This window comes from Lepidochelys olivacea (genome assembly GCF_965140295.1).
Source record: "Lepidochelys olivacea isolate rLepOli2 genome assembly, chromosome: 15".
NCBI classification, from domain to species: Eukaryota; Metazoa; Chordata; order Testudines; family Cheloniidae; genus Lepidochelys; species Lepidochelys olivacea.
The window spans coordinates 24,203,605-24,224,296 of NC_140425.1; the positions used below are offsets into that span (position 1 = coordinate 24,203,605).

The 20,692-nt window shown below is 39.2% G+C and overlaps 1 protein-coding gene across 2 annotated transcripts in view; it reads right to left on the minus strand.

Annotated features, from left to right (window-relative positions):
• Window positions 1-385: 385 nt before the first annotated feature.
• The window catches only part of GLT1D1 (glycosyltransferase 1 domain containing 1), a 90,467-nt gene continuing 70,160 nt past the window's right edge, over window positions 386-20,692 (minus strand). The window contains exons 11-12 of one of the 2 annotated variants that reach the window (XM_084649108.1): window positions 13,052-13,150; window positions 386-2,780 (exon numbers count right to left, since the gene is read on the minus strand). In XM_084649108.1, coding sequence (XP_084505234.1) covers window positions 2,634-2,780; window positions 13,052-13,150 — 246 coding nt within the window. In that variant the 3' untranslated portion in view covers window positions 386-2,633. The remainder of the gene's footprint in view (window positions 2,781-13,051; window positions 13,151-20,692) is intronic. The other variant, XM_084649109.1, reaches the window with a different exon arrangement.

Consider the following 20,692-nt stretch of genomic DNA (forward strand, 5'->3'; position numbering starts at 1 on the left):
CTTTTTCAGTGGCACTGCTTCCCAGGATAGAGTTGTCCATCCTGTTAAGATGGCCCACATTCTTTGCTCCTAGATGTATGGCCTTATACTGAGCCATGTTGAAATGCATAGTTTGCCTGTGCTCAGTTAACCAAGCAATCCATACTGTTCTCGATCAGTGATCTGTCCTCTTAATTATTTACCACTCACCCAATCTTTGTGTCATCTGCAAACTTTCTCCGTAATTATTATGTTTGTTTCCAAGTCATTGGTTAAAAAGTTTAGCATAGGGCCAAAAACCGATCCTTGTGGACCCCCATAGCTGCTCAATGATGATTTCCAGTTTTCAATTAAATTTTGAGAGCTATCATTTTAACCACTTTTTAATCAATTAATGTATGCCATGTTGATTTTGCATCATTCTAGTTTATTGATCCAGATGATGTGTGATTGCAAGTCAAATGCCTTACAGAGGAATATTACATCAACACTATTACTTTTATTAACCAAGCTCATCAAAAAGTGATATGAAGTTAGTCTGACAAGAGTTATTTTCCATAAACTTATATTGGTTGGCATTCATTATATTACCCTCCTTTAATTCTTTATTAATTGAGCCCCACATAAGTTGTTCCATTATTTTGCCTTGGATCAATGTCAGGTAGACAGGCCTACAGTTAGCTGGGTCATCCTGCTTGCCTTTTTAAAATATTGGCACAACATTAGCTTTCTTTCAGTCCTCCGGAGATTCCCCAATGTTCAAAGGCTTACTGAAAATCTACATTACTGATCCATAGAGCTCCTGAGCCAGCTCTTTTAAAACTCATAGATGCAAGTGATCTGAACCTGCTGATTAAAACATGTCTAACTTTAGACAGCGACTGTTTAACATCATCCTTAGTTACTGTGATTGGAAAATCTATCATCGTATGATATAAATACATCATCTCTTTTTCCTCAAATACAGAACAGAAATATTGATTGAACACTTTGGCTTTTTCTGTATTATCTACTGTTCTACCATATCCATATAGTAATGAACCAATACCTAGGACTGTTAGGATTCCTTTTGTTTGTTGTAGAATTTAAAAAACTTATTTTTATTTTACTGTACTTCCCACAGATTTCTCCTTGTCCTTTTGCTTCCCTTAATAATTTCCCCTACTTTCTAGCTTCTAATTTATATGCATTGCTATCAACTTCTCCTTTTTTTCCATTTCTATTATAATAGATGATTTTCCTTCCCCTCTGAGCCAAGCTGTTTTTTACCAAAACTATAAGAGGAAGAGAACGTATAAAGAAAGAGCATAGCAGTTATAACCCTTGAAGTCACACCAGTTTTGTCCCCCATGGTTTGCAATGTCCCATGCTATTGAGGACAGTACCAACTGAGTCAAACCACTCCAAATATATTACAATAGAAAATTAGAAAAGGTCTCAGAAGTGAATGCAGGGTACTAAAATTACTCTTTTTCTTCAGGGTTACTGACTAAACATTTGCAACACAACCAAGAGGTCAACTGGAAAGCCAACATGCACAGTAAATTCATTAACACAAATAGGGGGTAATCCCAAGCCCATTAAAGTCAATGGAAAGATTCCCACTGGTTTCTAATCAGGCCCATATACAGCAATTAGTTTCCCAAAAACAGATGTTTAAAAATTGTAAACACTGTGCGTGTTTTATAAATAGCAGCCTTCGTTGACACCAGATTATGGAAAACCAAGATATGACTTTAACTGCTGAGCAGTCAATAATGATTGATTTGGGCTTCGTGTGGGCATTAGTAGCTCTTCTTAAAATACAATATCCTGTTACATTAAGTTCACAATAATAACTCCTGAGAGTCACTCATGACAAAAGTACCAAATTACATACCAAATCTAAATTACATCGTTGCTCCTCATTATAGCCTCCATCCATCTTTTGTAAGAACATATGCCATTTGTGAGGTCCCTGAAGTTTGGTAGTTTTTAAGAGGTAGCTGCTGTCTTCCAATAAATCATAAATAAAGTAGACTATGTAAACAGCAAACGGTGAGTACAATTTTTCACGCTAGAAAGCATCCATGTCTGTATTGCTCATTAGCTCCAGCCAGTTACATTCTTGATAAAAGGGCCAGTCCTGCGATTAATTTATGATCTTCCCCTTTAAAATTTAGATCATGTAGGCCTGGCTAACGTGCTTAATGCATTTATATGTTTGATCATTCAAAACAGAGATGAGCCCTCTCTTACAACATTATGTTTATCATTGACGTATATCTGAATAAATTCAGATAATTAAAGTTGAGTGTAAATGCCTTAATCTCCATTAGCTTTGTCAGGCTACAACACAGTGAGTTTGCATGAGTTCACTGTGGATGAAATCCACCCCTGTGCACAAGGAACAGCCCTCTTTTGAGGCTCATATGATCCCACAATATTAAGAAATTGACATATTCTTGATTTCACTGGAGCTGCCCACCACTGGAAACAGGATGGTGAATTGGATGGATCACCAGTCTGATGCAGTATGTTTGTAAATTGGGCACAGTCGAGTGGAACAATATGTTCATAATGTGTGGATTTTTTTTCTTTAAAATAATCAATGACAGTGCCATCATTAAAGTGATACAGAATAAGATCAGTTTCCACATTAGATACCCAATGATTCATTGGAGTTTCAGGACAAGATTTTGATAGGCCTCTCTTTCACATTCCCATGAGTGGTGTTTCTTCACATAGGCTTTTGCCTTTGTCACAATTTTTCTTTCCAAACTGGGGTCATTCATCAGACTTTTGGAGAGCTGGACAAACTCCTAAAATGTTAAAGAAAACAATAAAGGTTACTTGGGGTTCTACTGATCCTGAAACAATCCTGGAACTGCAGTAAAGCGGTTGAATTTAGAGTGAATACACACACCAAACAGTTTGAGCACCATTCTTCAGAGCTAAGTACCACATTTTATATATAAGTACAGATCAATAAATAACAAATACAATTTTTAATCTTTTAAACAGCCTACCAACTAGAGAACTTAAAACCATGGTCAAATCCCTCAAGCGCTAAATCAGATGAAAATATGGACAAACAATTTAATGAGACAGAAAAGTGTTTGAGTATCATACATTTATGGTAATGACGCGTGCTGTAGCTGAGTAAGAAATTACAAATTCAGCTGGTTTCCTGGATGGAGAGCTGGTAGCGGACAGTTTTGATCTAGGCTCAACTAGGCATATGCCTGGTTGCAAATGAGGCATCTTTAGCTAATTGCATGCTTTTAATGAGGTTGAGAAAAACATTTCACAAAGATGTCTATTGTCTGAAGTAAAGAACACACACTGAGCAGCAAATTATCTGTATTGTGCCAGGGCCTGGATGCAAGATTGATCCAAGCTAATAAAGAACTGTTGCACTGTTTGGTGCTGGAGGCTCATGACCTGGAAGCTAGGCAGCAGTTGGTACACGGTATCAAAAGGTCTGCAAAATGCAGTATATGAAATCCCTTTAGCCCTAAGGGGTAAGTTACTGGACTTGATAGAACAAGACTATTCCCTGGCCAGTTGCTCTGCCATTCCAATTTTGTTTTTAAGAAGTGAAGATACCAAACTAATGAAAGTGAGAGGTGATGTCGCTAAGTAAACGAATCCACTTCTGCACTGCCCGTCTGATTTTTCTGCCATTAAGGGACGACTTTCAACATTGAAGCTGGATTACAGAAGTAGCTCAAACCCACTACAGCGATGTGCGCTAGCTTAGAAATGTCAACAGCTGTTAGAGCAATAAAAGTGAAGATCATTAGTTTCTACGCAAGTCATGATCAAAATCAGTGAAAGATTCCAAGTGGAACATAAGGGCATTTGGACACAGATGGCATTTTCCTGCCAATAAGCTGTCAACTCTTTGGGAGAAGACCACTGAGGCTCTCCGACAGAGAGCTGAAAATACAAATAAGATTTAAATTTGGTCAACAACTCATTCATTAACCAACTGTACTTTAACTAAATTATACAGTTCACCTACAAAAAACTTGGTTATCAAAGAGTTAAGATTGCTGATGTAATTCATATGGTCCATGTGCAAAATACGTAACTACAGCATGACCACTGGGAACCAATGCTGATACGTGAAATCATACTGTACACATTCCAAGCACAGCCTTTGATACTCATTGAAAAGACATGCAAACTCTTTCAATATATGTATCACTGACATGTAGTTTATACAATCAAAGAAGTGCATATATTAGAAGGATTTGCAAGTAAGTTTTGGAGTCAGAGTTATGGCGGCTACTAGACTAAGTAAGGTGAATTCTCACACATCAATATTGACATTATACATCCAGATAAAGTATAGCTTCAGTCGTGCATGGCGATCCACATGGGGAAACTGCTGTGCTTGTATAGTGCAGAACTGGGGCCTGCAAAGGTAGCCAAAAAATGTACATATGTTACCTTAGCTGGTCATTACCAGTCTTTCCCAACCTTGCAGAGTTTTTTCAATGGCCATGCCTTAGTTATGTGGTTAATATAAAGTTTATATGGATCACATCAGCAACTGTAATTCTAAATTAACTGAAGAAATTCCCCAAAACAACTTTAATTTAAAAAAAAAAGACCTCTGAAAATGTAACCTGGGTTGGGGGAGGAGGCGGCGTCATCTGTGGGATGTATAATATTACCTGCCACGTCAGGCTACTACTAGGTGTTCATACAGGAAACATTATGCAAGAGGTTTATAAAGTTTTCTAGAGCACCAGGCTGCCTCCTGCTGCACACCCTTACGGTTCACAAGAAAAAGCAAAAGAGCTTCCTTACTTGGGCTAGCAGAGAGGACTGCATTAGTAAGGCTCCCGTCCTGCAAGGATACACAGGAGGGCACTGCACTACTTGAAGTGCACAGAAGATGAGCTTCCCTTCTGTATAAATGCCAAAGATTCATCTGAGGAATTCTCTGTATGTATTATTTCTTCTGGTCCATTTTTCTTCCAGTCAGCATTATTAAACAGAATGACCACTTGTGGGAACAATATCTGATTAATTCACAACAGGGCCCTTTACAAACTCAAAGATTCCTACATGTGTGTTCATCTTTAGTAATATCTGTAGTTGTGAAGTCTCTGAATGGAATAAAAGTATTCCTGCAAAATGCTTTCAAAATTCAGAGAAGTGCTTCCCAAAGGATCTTCCAGCCAGCGGTGCAGATTAACAAGTTTGGTGCTATAATGATAACATCGGAGGTATTTAATATGTTCTCTACTAAACCGTCTCTGCTTTCCCCATTCTCTGTTGCAGTTGACAGCACCAGCATCCTCCATTGTCGTCCAGGATTGCAACCATCTCTGACTCTTCCTTTTTCATCTCCCACCATCTCCAAATCCTGCTGCCTTTTTTCCCCCTTCACAACACATACAAAAATCTGATCTTCTTTCTTGCCCATGTGGCCAAAATGCTTGTCCGTGCCCATATCCTCTCCCATCTTGACTACTGCAACTTACTACAGTTTAGTCCTCTAGATATGTACATTGCCTGTACCAATCCATCCAAAACATGACTGCAAAGGTTATTTTCCTTGCTCAGTGATCTGATCATGTCAGATCATCTCCCCCACACACATCCCTTGCATTCATCTACTAGCGACTCATAAAATACCACATACAGTTCTATTGTCACATTCTCTCCTTCAGGGCACAGCACAACCTGGACAAGCTCTCAAGACTTGTCTCCTACTGCGTTCCCAGTTATTTCTTCTGTTCTCCCAATGAGTCCAGTCTTGATGCTCCTTTCATTTCCTTCTTCCACATCCCATCTCTGTGCTCTTTTCCATGCTGCCAAGAACACACAGGAGCAGGATAAGTGGGGAAAGCCTTTAAATGCCTTCACCTATTTAAATCCAATCTCTTACGCTATCATAACAATAAATAATCATTTTCACTCCACCGCATTCCAACTTTAATTTTATGCTCCTGTGGAGGATTTTATTTTGTTTAAAAATAATTTATGTAAATTATACATATCAGAAGCCGCAATGTACCATTGCTTGATGAGTAGTTCTATTAATATTCTTTAAAAATATGAGGGTACAGAGGATAAAAACTTGGAAACATGTAAGTGATAGAAGCAATGAGATACTGCCACACAGCTAAAATCCCTTTCGCTGGTGATACTTTCAGCATAATATTAAACATGAGTCCAAAGAGGAAAGGGAGAAATGGCAAATGGATAAAGTCAGAGGACTTTAGCTGTAGCTGTTCTACTGACTCAGAGCGTAACCTCAGGCAAGTCACTCAAGATGTGATCTGAAGGCACAGTAAAGATCTGCATTCATGTCACTGGATTTTAAATCAGGCCCCTGGAGCATCTAATTTAGGGTCCCTCCATTTTTGGATGCTGAACTTAAGACTGCAAGGGCCTGATATTCAGGTGGTCCCCACAACTCCCACTCATGTCAGCTGGAGCTGCAGTTGTTTGGCACCTCTGAAAATCAGGCCCCAGGTTGCTGAATCTGAGCATCCAAAAATGGAGGCAACCCAGAATTAGACCCCGCTTCTGAAAATGAAGGCCTTAATTTCTCTCTGCCTCCGTTCACCCATATAAATGTGGGTATAACAACATTTACCTATCTCACAATTGATATGTGGTGTAAAGGGTGAAGGCTGAGTTGTTAGTTACAGCACAGAAACGTTGGGGAAAGCACTAGGATGCTTAGATTTATAAGTAATGTGACGCATGCCCTATTTCTGGACAGTAGATATCCCCCTAGGCCCAGTGATCTTCAAAAGTAATGTCACTAATATGTTTCTTCCTCAGGCAGACCGCCAGTTAGCTTTAAAGAAAATGCAAACAGCACATATAAAAAAAATTCAGTACAGTATTTTGCAAACAGCTCTATAGACCCAGATGTCTTTGGCAGATGAACCTTGAAAATACAGCAGGCACCAAGCTAATAAAATGCGTGTCCTCTGAATGAGTGTAAGAACCAGGCTGGTGCCGTTTTATAGCAGACACTAGGAAAATAAGAAGTGTATTTTTCTCTCTCTCTCTCTCACACACACACACACACACACACACACACACACACACACACACAAAATCTGCAATTAAACCATTTCAATTTCAGCTACAGGAGAGGAAAGGAACATGGAACGTAGCTCAGGGTAAACCCAGGGAAGACGAATTCCATATATTAAACTAAATGCACAATTAAGAATAGCAATGCACCTATTAGTAATGGGCAACAGATCAGTATTTCCCAGCCACCTGAACTATCATTGCTGGCAGTGCCTAAAACAGCAAGCTGCTCTGTTCAATACTGTCCTGACAGCAAAACTCAAGTCCTCAAGACCAGAAATGGCCTCAGGGCTAAATGCTGGCCATGTAGCCATAGAGCCTTACATGCGAATGGCATACACCCACACTGCCACAAGAGGATAACATGCCAGGAGTGTGCTCCTGTCTATAGCTCCACTAATTGGTTCAGAGGAGGCTCCACTTCTTCCCTGCCTCCCTTACACAGGTTAGTGTGTTGCTGATTCCTGCTGCTCCCTTACAGCTAGGACCACTATTTTGCCTGGGGCTGGAGAGGTTTATATGCCCCCCGCCCCTTTCGTGAGCCTTCACAGATGCTGGGCATTCCATAAGCCAAAAGCTTAGGCTGCTGAATAATGGTGTATGTCCTCCATTTGAACATGCTTTTGTGATTATTTATGGCCCAAACATAGCCCGCTACTCCTTTATTTCTTAGTTATCAGTTTTCCTTTCAGGTCACATTAACTCAGTGTCACATATTCCATAAACTTGCAAATTCGAGTAATGGCAGGAATAAAACATGGCTTTAAAAGAAGGATGCATAATAACTCAAGCATCAAGGTCAACATGTTTTGTAAGTTATCACTTTTATGTTAACTGCTGCGGCCAGCTGGATATTTCCTTTGTTGTTTTCCTTTGTTGTCTATGTACATGGTCATGAGGGCTCAGAATACCTTCCAATGATTAATTATAATTAATATAATTAGGCAAGTTGTCTAATTTCTTTGTAAGCCAGGAGAGGTCACTTTTTTCCAGTAAAAAAGGGAAGTTTGTGCTTAAAATTTTATTGTTTCGTAAATCAACTCAAACCCATTTCATGTTTCCCGACATAAGAAAACGTGAAATAACCACAAGACTGTTTCACATACCAGGTACAGTAACCCAGCTCCTACATTATCTAGTTTGCTCCTTTTCAGAGTTACTATTTTGTGGGGAAGGAAATAAAACTGAAATGTTTTTAACAGAGTAGATCTAGGTTTAAATACACACATCTGCCATGTATCTGAAGCAATGGAGCAATAAAAGGATAAATCCAGTATATCAGTCAAACAGGTTGGAAAGTCAAATCTGGGGAGTGAAAAGGAGGGCACCTCCTGAGGCACAGGGAAAAAAACATGAATGAGAAGCTTATCTGAAAGCTGACTGATGAAAGAGTAGGGCTGTGTAGGAATGTACAGGGGAAGGACACTCATGAGAAACTACAATGAAAACACCCTCACAAGTATACTGAACCTCCAAGCACTTCAATAAAGCCATCCAGATTGCACCATAACGTTTACTGTGGAAAGGAAAAAAAATATTAATCGTAAAGAAATAAGAATCAAAACTAGACCCAATTATACTGGCCATCCGTCAGCTAAACTGTGGACAGGGAAAGAATGATCTAGGATACTGCTTAACAATGCAGTATGCTGCAGGATGCTGCTTAACAACGGAAACACCAGCAGGAACATGACTGAGGGTCAGTGTTAACCTGCACTGGGAATTAAACCTTTCTTGGCTGACTAAAATCTGGACAATTCAGACAATGTACTTAACAGATAGTAAGTGGTGTCTCCTGCTTCCTGAACAATCTGAATCAGAATCAGACAGGGGTGCAACTGCATGTAAACCTTTGTTCTTAAATGAATTCCAAAGGAATAGCTCTAAACAGTTGGTTCTGAGAGACAGCTAATTTAGAAGAAAACTAACTGAGGTTACGGTGGGAAATATTTTATCAAATACTTAAGAGCACATGAAGTAATCAGAAGAGGGTGAAAAAACATATGGCTTTCCAGCACGTAGGTTGTCCTGCCTCTACTGGCATACCAGGTCCTCTAAGAGGAGACTATGCAAAGTGCTACAAAACGTATTACTGCCATTTCCAACAATACAAACAGATTATAGCAACAGGTTGAAATTAGAAATCTTCTAATTTATCTGAACTCTTTGATCTATTATCCGTCTCTTGATTTCATGATATATTATATGTGGAGGTTTGAAAAACTGTATTTCATACAGATGGGCGGTGTCAAGAAATATGGGATAATCCTGTAATTGTCAATTTATCTTTAAGATTTAGTGAAACTGATTGGCATTCTGTCTGACACTTCAGGTGAAAGTTATCCAGCAATCCCCTGGTGAAATTGGACTATTAACATGCAAACAAACCTTTGTGACACATTTGTAAACCTTGATACTTTATACAATATTTAATACCAAAGCCATTTTAAAGGAGCATTATTAAATATGATACAATTGCTAGTGTACAGAGAAAGGACGGAGATTACTTCACTTTCCAGGATAGGGCACCTGCACAAATATTAATTATCCGAATGCAAATACTACCTAGGACAATGCTAGTTCACATGATAATGCAAGTTAACACCTTTCCTTAAAAGACAATAAGAGATGTAGAACAAGAATATCAGAAAAAAAGGGGTTGCTGATCTTAGAGACAGTATTTTGGGGGAGAGCAGCAGAAGACCAGACTGAAATGGGACAGAGAAATTGAGAAGTACAGAACTCTAGAAATAACAACATCATATTTACAGTCTTTCTGTACTTCTGATTGAGTAAAACATTTAAGCGTAAGAACAGCCTCACTGAATTCAGTTTAAACACATGTTTAAAGTGAAGTGCTTTGCTACAACTTTATGGTTTTAGGTGAAGACGTCAGTGCTTAAGTATGGAGAAATGGTCTGAAGTAAATAGGATGAAATTCAATAAAGGACAAATGCAAAGTACTCCACTTAGGAAGGAACACTCAGTTGCACACATACAAAATGGGAAATGACTGCCATAGGAAGGAGTACTGTGGAAAAGGATCTGGGGGTCATAGTGGACCACAAGCTAAATATGAGTCAACAGTGTAACACTGTTGCAAAAAAAGCAAACATAATTCTGGGCTGTATTAGCAGGAGTGTTGTAAGCAAGACACGAGAAGTAATTCTTCCATTCTACTCCGTGCTGACTAGGCCTTAACTGGAGTATTGTGTCCAGTTCTGGGTGCCACATTTCAGGAAAGATGTGGACAAATTGGAGAAAGTCCACAAAAGAGCAACAAAAATTATTAAAGGTCTAGAGAACATTGCCTATGAGGAAAGATTTTAAAAATTGGGTTTGTTTGGTCTGGAGAAGAGAAGACTGAGAGGGGACGTGATAATCTCCTTCCTTAGAAGTTTTTAAGGTCAGGCTTGACAAAGCCCTGGCTGGGATGATTTAATTGGGGATGGGTCCTGCTTTTGAGCAGGGGGTTGGACTAGATGACCTCCTCAGGTCCCTTCCAACCCTGATATTCTATGATTCTATGATAACAGTTTTCAAGTATATAAAAGGTTGTTACAAGGAGAAAGGAGAAAAATTATTGTTCTAAACCTCTGAGGATAGGACAAGAAGCAATGGGCTTGAATGGCAGCAAGGGAGGTTTAGGCTGGACATTAGGAAAAAATTCCTTTCAGGGTGGTTAAGAACTGGAATAAATGGCCTAGGGAGGTTATGGAATCTCCATCATTGGAGATTTTTAAGAGCAGGTTAGACAAACACCTGTCAGGGATGGTCTAGATAATACTTAGTCCTGCCATGAGTGCAGGGGACTGGACTCGATGTCCTCTCGAGGTCCCTTCCAGTCCTATGAATCTATGTTGTGGTACCATTTGTCTTTGTTAATTTGATCTCGACACTTTGGGTCAGAGGCCCTGCTCTGGGAAAGACTTATGCTTATGTATAACCTGTTTCATGATCAGGGCCTGTGTGAAATAGGTATTTAAGCTTAAACTCAAAAACTGAAGGCTTGTGGGAGGCATTGTGTGTGCTCCCGCTATTTATTAATATCAAGAAGGCCACCAGTATGAGTTTCTACATCCATGCAGATGAACCCCAGGGCCTGTGTTCAACCCCACTGAAGTCAATGGGACTCCATGTGGACATAGTTGCAGAACCAGGGTTTAAGTACATAAATAGTTCTAGCTGAGAACAGTTTATGAGAGCTCTGCCTCTGCCACCCAGAGAGTAATTAAAAGAAAACAAAGGAAAACAAACTGCCGTCATTAACAAAGATTCGGTTGTGAAACCCATATGGAACAATGAGTGAATTTTCCAGAGAGGCAAATGTTACTTGAAATAATTTTTTCAGTTAAAAAACTAATGAAAATAAAAGGAATCCACCTTCCAAAGACTATGCTTAATAGCATGCATTAATCACACACACACAGCAAAGCTGGTAAATGTAATGTACTTCCACTTTGCAAAATGAGCATATCGTCTGTTTGAGGAAGTTTTATTTTATTTGGGGTTGGATAAAAAACCACCATGTTTAGCTGTTGATTGGTATTAGTAAACTATGGTTTATGTAATAAACAGATTGATTCATATCCCACTTCGAAAACCACAAACCATCTAATTAGCTTAGCTGGGATATTGTCTGACCTGAAAAAACAATGCTCTTAACATACAGTAGGAACATGGACACTTTGAAAACTGTTTATTAAAACTGTAATAGATTTTCATCACAGCCACTAATAGAATTTCATTCCTTGGGTGCTAGGGCATTGGGTGCCTTAGGAATACATAGTAATAGAGCAATAATCCAATACACTGACACACCAAACAAATGGAAACTACAGTACTCATAATGAGAAGAGATTTTGCAGTTTAAAGAATATCAGCCCAGTCCAACTCCAGTGAGACTTGTATCAGACCCCAAGTGACTATCTAGGGATGCCACATTAAACAAACGTAATGCAGAATAAGTTTGTCCCTGTAATCAAAACATTAGCTGGGTCTGTTTTAGATCATGAATTAAAAATACTGGAGTCTATTTCTAGTCATTGAGTCTTCCCTCTTCATTATCAAAACTAATGACTGCATGCTGGACAAGCAGCCTATTTGTTTTTTGAATTCACAGAACCTTCATAAAATTTTTTTAAACTTCTTTACATATAATTAAGCTTGTGTCTACCCGTTTTAATTTTCAAAGCACTGATTAACCTTTGCCATATTCCTATGGTATTACCTTCTGTGTTTTAATGATGGGAAAGTGAGGCAAAAAAATTAAGTGATTTGCTCAAGACTGGAAATAATTTGTGGCAGAGTCCCTTATGTTCACGATGCACAAAGACAATGGGAGAATGGCAAACCACATTGGATAAAAACCCACTCAAATCAAAGAATTTCTAGGACTTAATATATATACGGAGTTCTCTGTCACATCCACAGAGTGCAAAACATAGTCTTTATTTTCTATGTAACTGTTAACTATTTTCTGCCCTACTGTTTATTCATGACCTACTAATTCTTGATATTATTATCTGTAATCCCAGCCATGACCATATTATCCTAAACTTTGGGCTCACAGGCCATTTTGATTTTGTGATCCACTGCTTCTACAATATATGTTCACATTTCAGCGACTGTTTGAAGGGAAATATGACATCTGCACAACATCTATTCTAGGGTTTGCCTAAGAAACCTCCAAAACTAAATAAAAGCAGCTAAGATCTCAACTGAACTGCATGCAAGCAACTGGCATATTCTTAAAGCTAGAAAGAAGCATTCAGTAAGGCTGACCTCCCTCACTCCCCCCCAGCATTCAGTGAACTGCGAAGAGAGCACGAGATAGCAACAGCACTTCATTAAAAGCAGGGTAGGCTAGTAGGTTTTTTTAAGAGAACGAGACTATAACCACTGAAAGTCACCACAAGCAGAGCACCAAGACACAAGCAGTTCATGGAAAAGAAAAATAATGTTTGGAAAGGGTTGTTTTGTTATGCTCTGGTTTTGATTTGATTTTTGTTCTTGTTACCTGGGGATCTGTAAATAATAGTCCTGTATCTTTATGTCGTATTATTGCTGCATTCCCAGGAATATTCCTTGCCAGCACTGGAACATCTAAATCCATTGCCTAAAGAATGTGGAGGGAAAAGATGATTTAGTTAGGGTTCATTTTAAGAGGAGTCTGTGGTGAGAAAAAGTAAGAAACCTGCCCCCAAAACTGCTCCTTCCCACTTCTCCACCCCCAATCAAAAAAGTCTTACATTAGCCATTTTATGGAACCTCGTTAAAATACAAAGCTTGCCTTACTGATTTTGGCAGTCAGGACTCATCACTTTCAAAATAATATCTGAACTAGCCTTTTACTGACCATCTGGTGGGTCACTAGATAGATGCTCATTTTTCTCATGGCCAGAGTACACAGGGCTTGTTGGCCCAGGAAGAGGCTGAAACCTCCTGGAAGTTCCTAACATCTAGCAGGAACTGAGGAGTTAAAACTAAGATTCAGATTGAAGCCTGTCACTTTCACTACCGGAGTTAATCACAGAATCATAGAATATCAGGGTTGGAAGGGACCTCAGGAGGTCATCTAGTCCAACCCCCTGCTCAAAGCAGGACCAATCCCCAATTAAATCATCCCAGCCAGGGCTTTGTCAAGCCTGACCTTAAAAACTTCTAAGGAAGGAGATTCTACCACCTCCCTAGGTAGTTGCCATCCCAGGAAGCTGAATGGACATAGTTCACAGTTTCCCTGAAGGGGCCAATTCTCCCCCACACAAGGTTCTTTGTTCTCTCGCTCCATAGAAGAAGAAAGGAGTTGTGATCCACACAGCTCTCAAAATATTTACAGTTTTCGGGGGATCCATGAGAGGCAAGGGCATTCCTAGGGACAGGGGTGCTGGAACAATTTTTACAGTGGGGATGCTGAAGGCGTAAACCATGTATTTTGGCTGTTACTTCAGGCCAGGGGATGCAGCTGCACCATCCAGTTCCAGCACCTATGCATGGAGATGCCTTGGCCTCTTCTCTGCCGCCCTGGCTCTCACTGGCCCTTGTTGACCATGGCTCCTGCAGTTGAGCATGGCTCTGCTTCCTCATCATGGCTTCTCTTAGACCTTCCTCTCTCCAAAAGAGGGTTCCAAGCATGGAGGAGCTGGGACAAGCTAATACAGCCTCTAACAGTAATTTGTATCAGATTCCTCCAGGAGTTCTTTCTAACTTTATTTTTATTGTTTTTATATAAAATATAAACACATAATGAAAAAAATATACTTTCATGCACACAATATAAGTAGCCTATAAATAAAATATATTCAATGTTCATTGTTTGCAAAACCTGGAAAAAAAACAAAAAACAAACCAAAAACCTGAACCTGTAGAGATCATGCAGGGCATCAATTACTAAAGTGACTACATGGATAAATAAGTGAGAACATAACCTATGATGTGTGGGGGGGCTAATATGTACTAAACTGCAAAAGTATGCAATAGTTTCATATGTGACCAGACATCCTCAGATTTTTTCTAAGCGTTTCTATTAGACAGAATCATTTTTCCCATTAATGCAGTAGTAGAGATCTCACTAAGCAGGCCTAGGTATGAGGCAGGAACTGCAGATTTTCTCAAAATAACTCTTTTGGCCACTAAAATAGTTACTGCAATCTAGGAGTTTTTGTGGGGAAGAATCTGGCCCATTCCCTCAACACCCACAGAGTCCCCAAGGCCTGGCTTTTGAGAAGTCCGGTAGCATGTTGCAGAAGCAGAAATGCCTTCCCCTTATGTGGCTGCAGATTCCCTTCTAGATACACATACATGGGGGAACATGTAGTCTCAAGATGGTTGTCATATAATTTCAGACTGTCTGTAGATTCAGAAGCATAGATATAGCACTGCATCAGTTCACATCCAGTAAATCATCTTCATTATAAAGATAAGGGCTAGAAACTTTTGAACGAAAGTTTAAGTGTACAGAAACCAGTGTGTTAGCCCCAGTCACCCCAGGAAAGTCCCTCCCATCACCCACTCATGCATTTGTCAAACCCTGATGTGAAATTTTAATTACCATTCCTGGATTTGGAAATCTTGAAATTCGCAAACCCTGAATGTATAATGGCTTGTCTTGTACAATTATCACAGTGTCAAACAGAAATAAATTCACTCTCCAAAATGTTCAATTCATTTCATACTGATTCACTGTCACTTTGGAGAGAACACATTTTTAATTGCTGTCATTACAGTCTCTGATGGGGAACAATTTTCCTTCAGCATAAGTAGCATGAAAGAAAAAGCTAAGCGGGGAAAGAAATGCGGAAGAAGAACACGTCTTTTGTTTTTTAAATCTGGACAAGACTCGATATCCCAAACACTAGCGTACAAAGCCATGTGCGATTTAAGAGCAAAGGAATGCAGTAGCCTAGCAACATGCATTCACAGTTTAAAATATCCAAGGTAAACATAGTTTACACTGTACCACTGTCGAGAAATTTGCCCTAGACACACAAATCCCATCCTCCTCTTGATGCTAACATGCTTTTCAGCAGATAGCTCTAAAAATAATATTAATAATCCTTAATGACATACCCATTCTAGCCTTTATACCAGAAAATAGTGGGCCAACTGGAGGTAATTCAGAGCAACGGATTGATGAGAAGAAATTAAATGGTCTAACCAGTTTGGATAAATGAGTAAGGACCAGATTTTTGTAGGGATTTAGGCACCTAAAGATACAAACAGTGTCTAGGGAGATTTTCAAAAGTGAAAGTCAATGGGAGTCAGGCGCTTAACTCACTTAAGTGCTTTTGAAAATCTACAGCATTAGGTGCCTAAATACCTTTGTAAATCTGGTCCTAAGCACATATGTATGTATGGTAGCAGATATGACAACTGTCTCCAGATATGTGAACAAGGTAACCACTAGAGATGGGCTCAAGACCCTAATTCAGACCTAGATTGCCTAATGCCTCTGTTTTTTTATGCTGTGGCCCTCAAATCCAGGATTCAGGAGTAAGGGACTACAGGTTGCTTCTTCTTTCAGAAAACCACCTCAGGAAATAACATTTTGGAAGACGAGGGAAGGGAGGAAAGCTAACATGATGGCAATTCCAGAAAAGCTTCCTATCCCCCTGAGGATTACAAAGTCTTAGGGAACATTGCTTTCCTACCTGGTTAGAAGAGAACAAGCATCAAAAGCACTATCAACTTAGACAAGCTCACAGTGAAACATGGTGGGCTCTAGAATGAAAGGGTGGGTTCCCTGTCTGAACTAGCTTAGTGACAAGAAAAGTCATCTCTCAAATCTATGAAAGCACCACCACAAAAGCAACATGACTAGGTGACAATGGACATACTTTTTTAAAAAATATTTCTATATAACTCTTAGGGTCCAGTTCTACACTGACTTACGTCCCATGGATTTCAGTGGGGAGATATGCACAACACAGTACTTGGCTCTCTGAATTTTATATTTCTCCTTCACTTTACAAAAAATGCTGTGGTACTTCAAAACTGTCTACTTCGTGTAGAATTTTCCATATTAACAAGGCTATCCTGGATGCTCTATCCAAGTGTAAAAGAGCCTTATTCAAAGAAATTATCCTTTTTTTCAGAATTCCTCTCAGTGCTCCAGAAAGGACTGTTGTAACTGTCTGCTATCCACTCAAGTAAATTAGACATACTGAACAAAAGGACATCACGAGCCACTTGATACATGAATGATGATGAACAACTCAATGTACTAGTGCCCCATAGCAATTCTGCCTTAGGTTGAGTTTAGTGTTGGGCCTGGTATGTGTATTACAATATTGCTGCACCTTGGTCTGGGAGAGAGTGTTCCCACATTATTATGCACTTTGTCATAGCACATTTATTCATTTTTTTTTCCTCTGAATGCCGCTCATTAAAATTGGCCACAAAGGCCCAGATCCTCAAAGGTATTTAGGCATCTAACGCCTATTGAAATCAAAGGGATATAGGCAACTACAAATTTTTGAGGATTTGGATTTTAGTTTTTATTTCATTTCTGAACCCAGTGGAGAAAGAGCTTGATGTTCTTGCTAGCTAGAGATTGAGGACAATAAACACAACATCTGAAAAAATCCGAGGCCTGGAATCACATAGGTATTGATGAATTACAGCCACTGAAATACAGAGCAGATGGCCAACTGGATAAGACAAGAGTTGGCTTCGCACCAGCCAGTCTTACACAAATGGATGGTGCTGTAAATAATTACTGCATCTAGTAGCCTTGAATTTAATTTAGATGCTTACTCTATTTTTAAGCAGTAAAAAGAATCATTTGTATTGCTGAAAATATATATATATAATTTACTGACCTGGGACCTGCCAATAACAAGTTAACGTAAGAGGTTATTCTGGTGGCCCTCTGTTTTGTTATCTTATCCTGACTGCAAATGTGTTTAAAAGTAATTTGAGAAGGATACAGGGTGTAAAGTTCCTTTTTCAGGCATGGTACACAATAAGCATTTCTAACTAGCAGTGCTAAGTTTGGAGGAGGGAATTGCAGTTTTTATTCATTGTATGGTCTTTTTTGGAGTGTTCTTCATTTTCTGCCTTGTAGCCCTTTCTGTTGGTGTCATTTTGGTATCCCCTCACTTTTTACTTCCTGTCCTGCAGCTTAATTTTTTCTTCCTTGGCTTTCTGTGAGTTGTTCCAAGGCACCAGGACTGGGCTTCATGTGATGGCTGAGACTGAATTTTGCTACACAATTTTGCTATTTTCCGTGTTGTTTTCTTTAGTTGGTTCGTTGCTTTGGGGTTTTTTTAATTCCAGCAAGATCTCATGATTTTTACAACAGTTTACGTACGTTTTAGAGTGGAGGAAAGGTGCTGTGGTGAAAGGTTGTTAGAGTCAAAATCTTTTGTTCAACCGCTACACAGCAAGTTACTATATGAACAGTGATAGTAACCAATTCCCCGCCCCCTCCCGACAATGTGCTTCATTTCTGATCTATAAGGGGTCAAAGATTATTTTCTAAGCCCACACATTGTCCCTTCTTCAGTGACTGTTAAGAAGAAAAGGTGGCAATTGTGACAATTTTTTTGTGATTTGGATACTAAAAACAGGTCTTAGATGACTAGATCAAACAATCAAATGGTAATGATTTCTGGTCACTTCAAACCAGAGCTAGATTTGAACCAGACAAAATTTTACAGTTTGAAGGGACAATTGATGATTCGTCAGTAAAGTTAACCATGTGCAGGATATATGACCTTGCTAAATTTAAAATTTCCTAGTAGACAGGAATTTGGTTTCTAAACCCCAGCACAATGTTTGTTCCATCTCTGATCCAAAAAATTTTAGTTTGATTTGTCTTGTTAAAAAAACAAGACCTTGACAGATGGCTCTTCCTACTGTTGGCCACATTAGGTAGGGGGATTGCAGAGATGTTTTTAAGGGACATGGATCCACGGAACTATCAAATCCTACTGTGTAATTATCCAAAGGGAATTAATACAAAATCAAAATCATTCTAAATTTATAACAGGCACTAGGTGGCTGAAGAGTCAATGTCAGTAAAAAGTGCTAGCCTCATACAGTCTCTTAATGGACAACTATGAGCCTGATTCTGCTCTCATTGAGGTCAATGGAAGACTGTCATCAATTCTAAAGACAGTAGGAAGCTCAGTCCAGTTTAAAGTAAGCTAACAAATAAAAGTGCACTGCCCATATGGCCCTCATTATTGTAATATCTGGGCACATCATAATCATTAGTGGATTTCATTCTCACAACGCCTATGTGAGCTATTATTCCCATTTTATAGATGAAGAATGAGATTAAGTGACTTGACCAAGGTCACACATGAAATCCATGACTGAGCCAAAAACTGGACCAAGGTGTCTTCAATCCCAGTCCAGTGCATGGTCCATTGATCATCTTTCCTATACAGTTTGGGACTTTAGCTCAGTAACTTGTTTGATGTGAGCATGAGCCAGCATGCTCAGACTTTTGAAGGGGACTAGCTCTTTGTATCACTGTCACATGGCCTCCATGGTCAGCTCAGGTTATGTTAGCACACTCCAAAAATGGATGTGCCCGTAGAATCATACAATCATGGGACTGGACTGGAAGGCACCTCGAGAGGTCTTCTAGTCCAGTCCCCTGCACTCAAGGTAGGACTAAGGCCATCTGTCTTCATTCAGCAGTTGACCCAGTGCTGGTTTCATAGAACCATAGAAGATTAGGGTTAGAAGAGACCTCAGGAGGTCATCTAGTCCAATCCCCTGCTCAAAGCAGGACCAACCCCAACTAAATCAGTTTGTGAGTGGTGGAAGGAAATGGAGTGTCCTTGTGGCTTCATGTCCCCTGCTCTCTGAGAAAGTACAAGCCCTGAAGGAGCTATTGATTTTTGAATAATACTTAGAAGTGACATCTTCATAACTCTTTACAGTTGTTCATTCTAACATAGCCCCTAATAAGGTTTGAGTAAGTAGAGTGGCTACCATAATAGGTCAACATTTACCAACAGATATCACTCACAGAGATAGGTAAAGGTAAATAATTTGTGTTCTCTCCATTACTCCTGAATGGAAACTGGTGCTGACTTTAATAGTAGCACTGTGGAGAAATTAAAGAGAGGTTAATGGCCTGACTTTCAGAAATGCTGAGCACCTTCTCTGGGGAGAGCTGGAGATCAAAAACAAATGTGAATTGTGAGTTCTCAGCACTTCTCAGGCCGTAAGTCACTTGTCCAAAGCCCAAGAGGGAGTCATTGTCAGAGCAGGGATTATTACTCAGGAGTTCCTGACACTAGTCACATTCTCAGGCCATTAGACAACACGTCTTGTTATGAGAACATGTTATACAGTATTCACAGTGAAATGAATTGGACTCAATAGCCAGGGCCATTTTCAAGCCTCCACTATTAGATCCTATTTATCTCAACTGTAAGGATATTAGATCCTATTTATCCCAACTGTAACTGTAACTATTTATCAAGTAGCATTTTCTTAACAACACAAAGAAAACTTTGGTAAAATAATATATATAAAGAAATTCGGTGGAAGCAGAAATAGTAACAGATGCTGTCTTATTTCATCTCCAGAATAGAAAGCAAAATAAACATATACAGCATCAAAATACACAAGAAGAAGAGGCCAACTTAAAACAATCCATAGTCATAACAAGCTCGGTTTGGAATATTTGGAAGTAGATACATTTTTTAATGCATGACTATGCATGAACACAACCCAAAATTGACTACAAGCTTTGAAATTATCCCATCAATACAATGATGGAAAATGCGTGGAATGATACCTCTTTAAATAGCATCATGTACAAGCAAAATGACAGACAAACTATTACGGGTCAATTCTTGCACCTAGAGAAGGGAGTTTCATTCTTCACTTCAATTATTTCACAGGTTATTTGAGTGTATTTAGCAACTACAAAAATAGAAGACTAGCCCTCCATTTTCAGTGTAGCGAGTCTCTGCAAAATAGCTGTAAGTGGATTAAACTACAAACAGTACTAAACTGGGCCATGTTTAGCAGCTACGCACACCAGTGAGGGTAGAAAAATAATACCAAAAGATCTACTGTATGAGTAGGAAATAAAATTAAATTCAATATGGAGAAATGTATATGAAAGCATCTGGGGGATTATCTATCCAAAATACAATTTTTCAGCGGGAGGCAGACACCCAGGAAGAAAGAA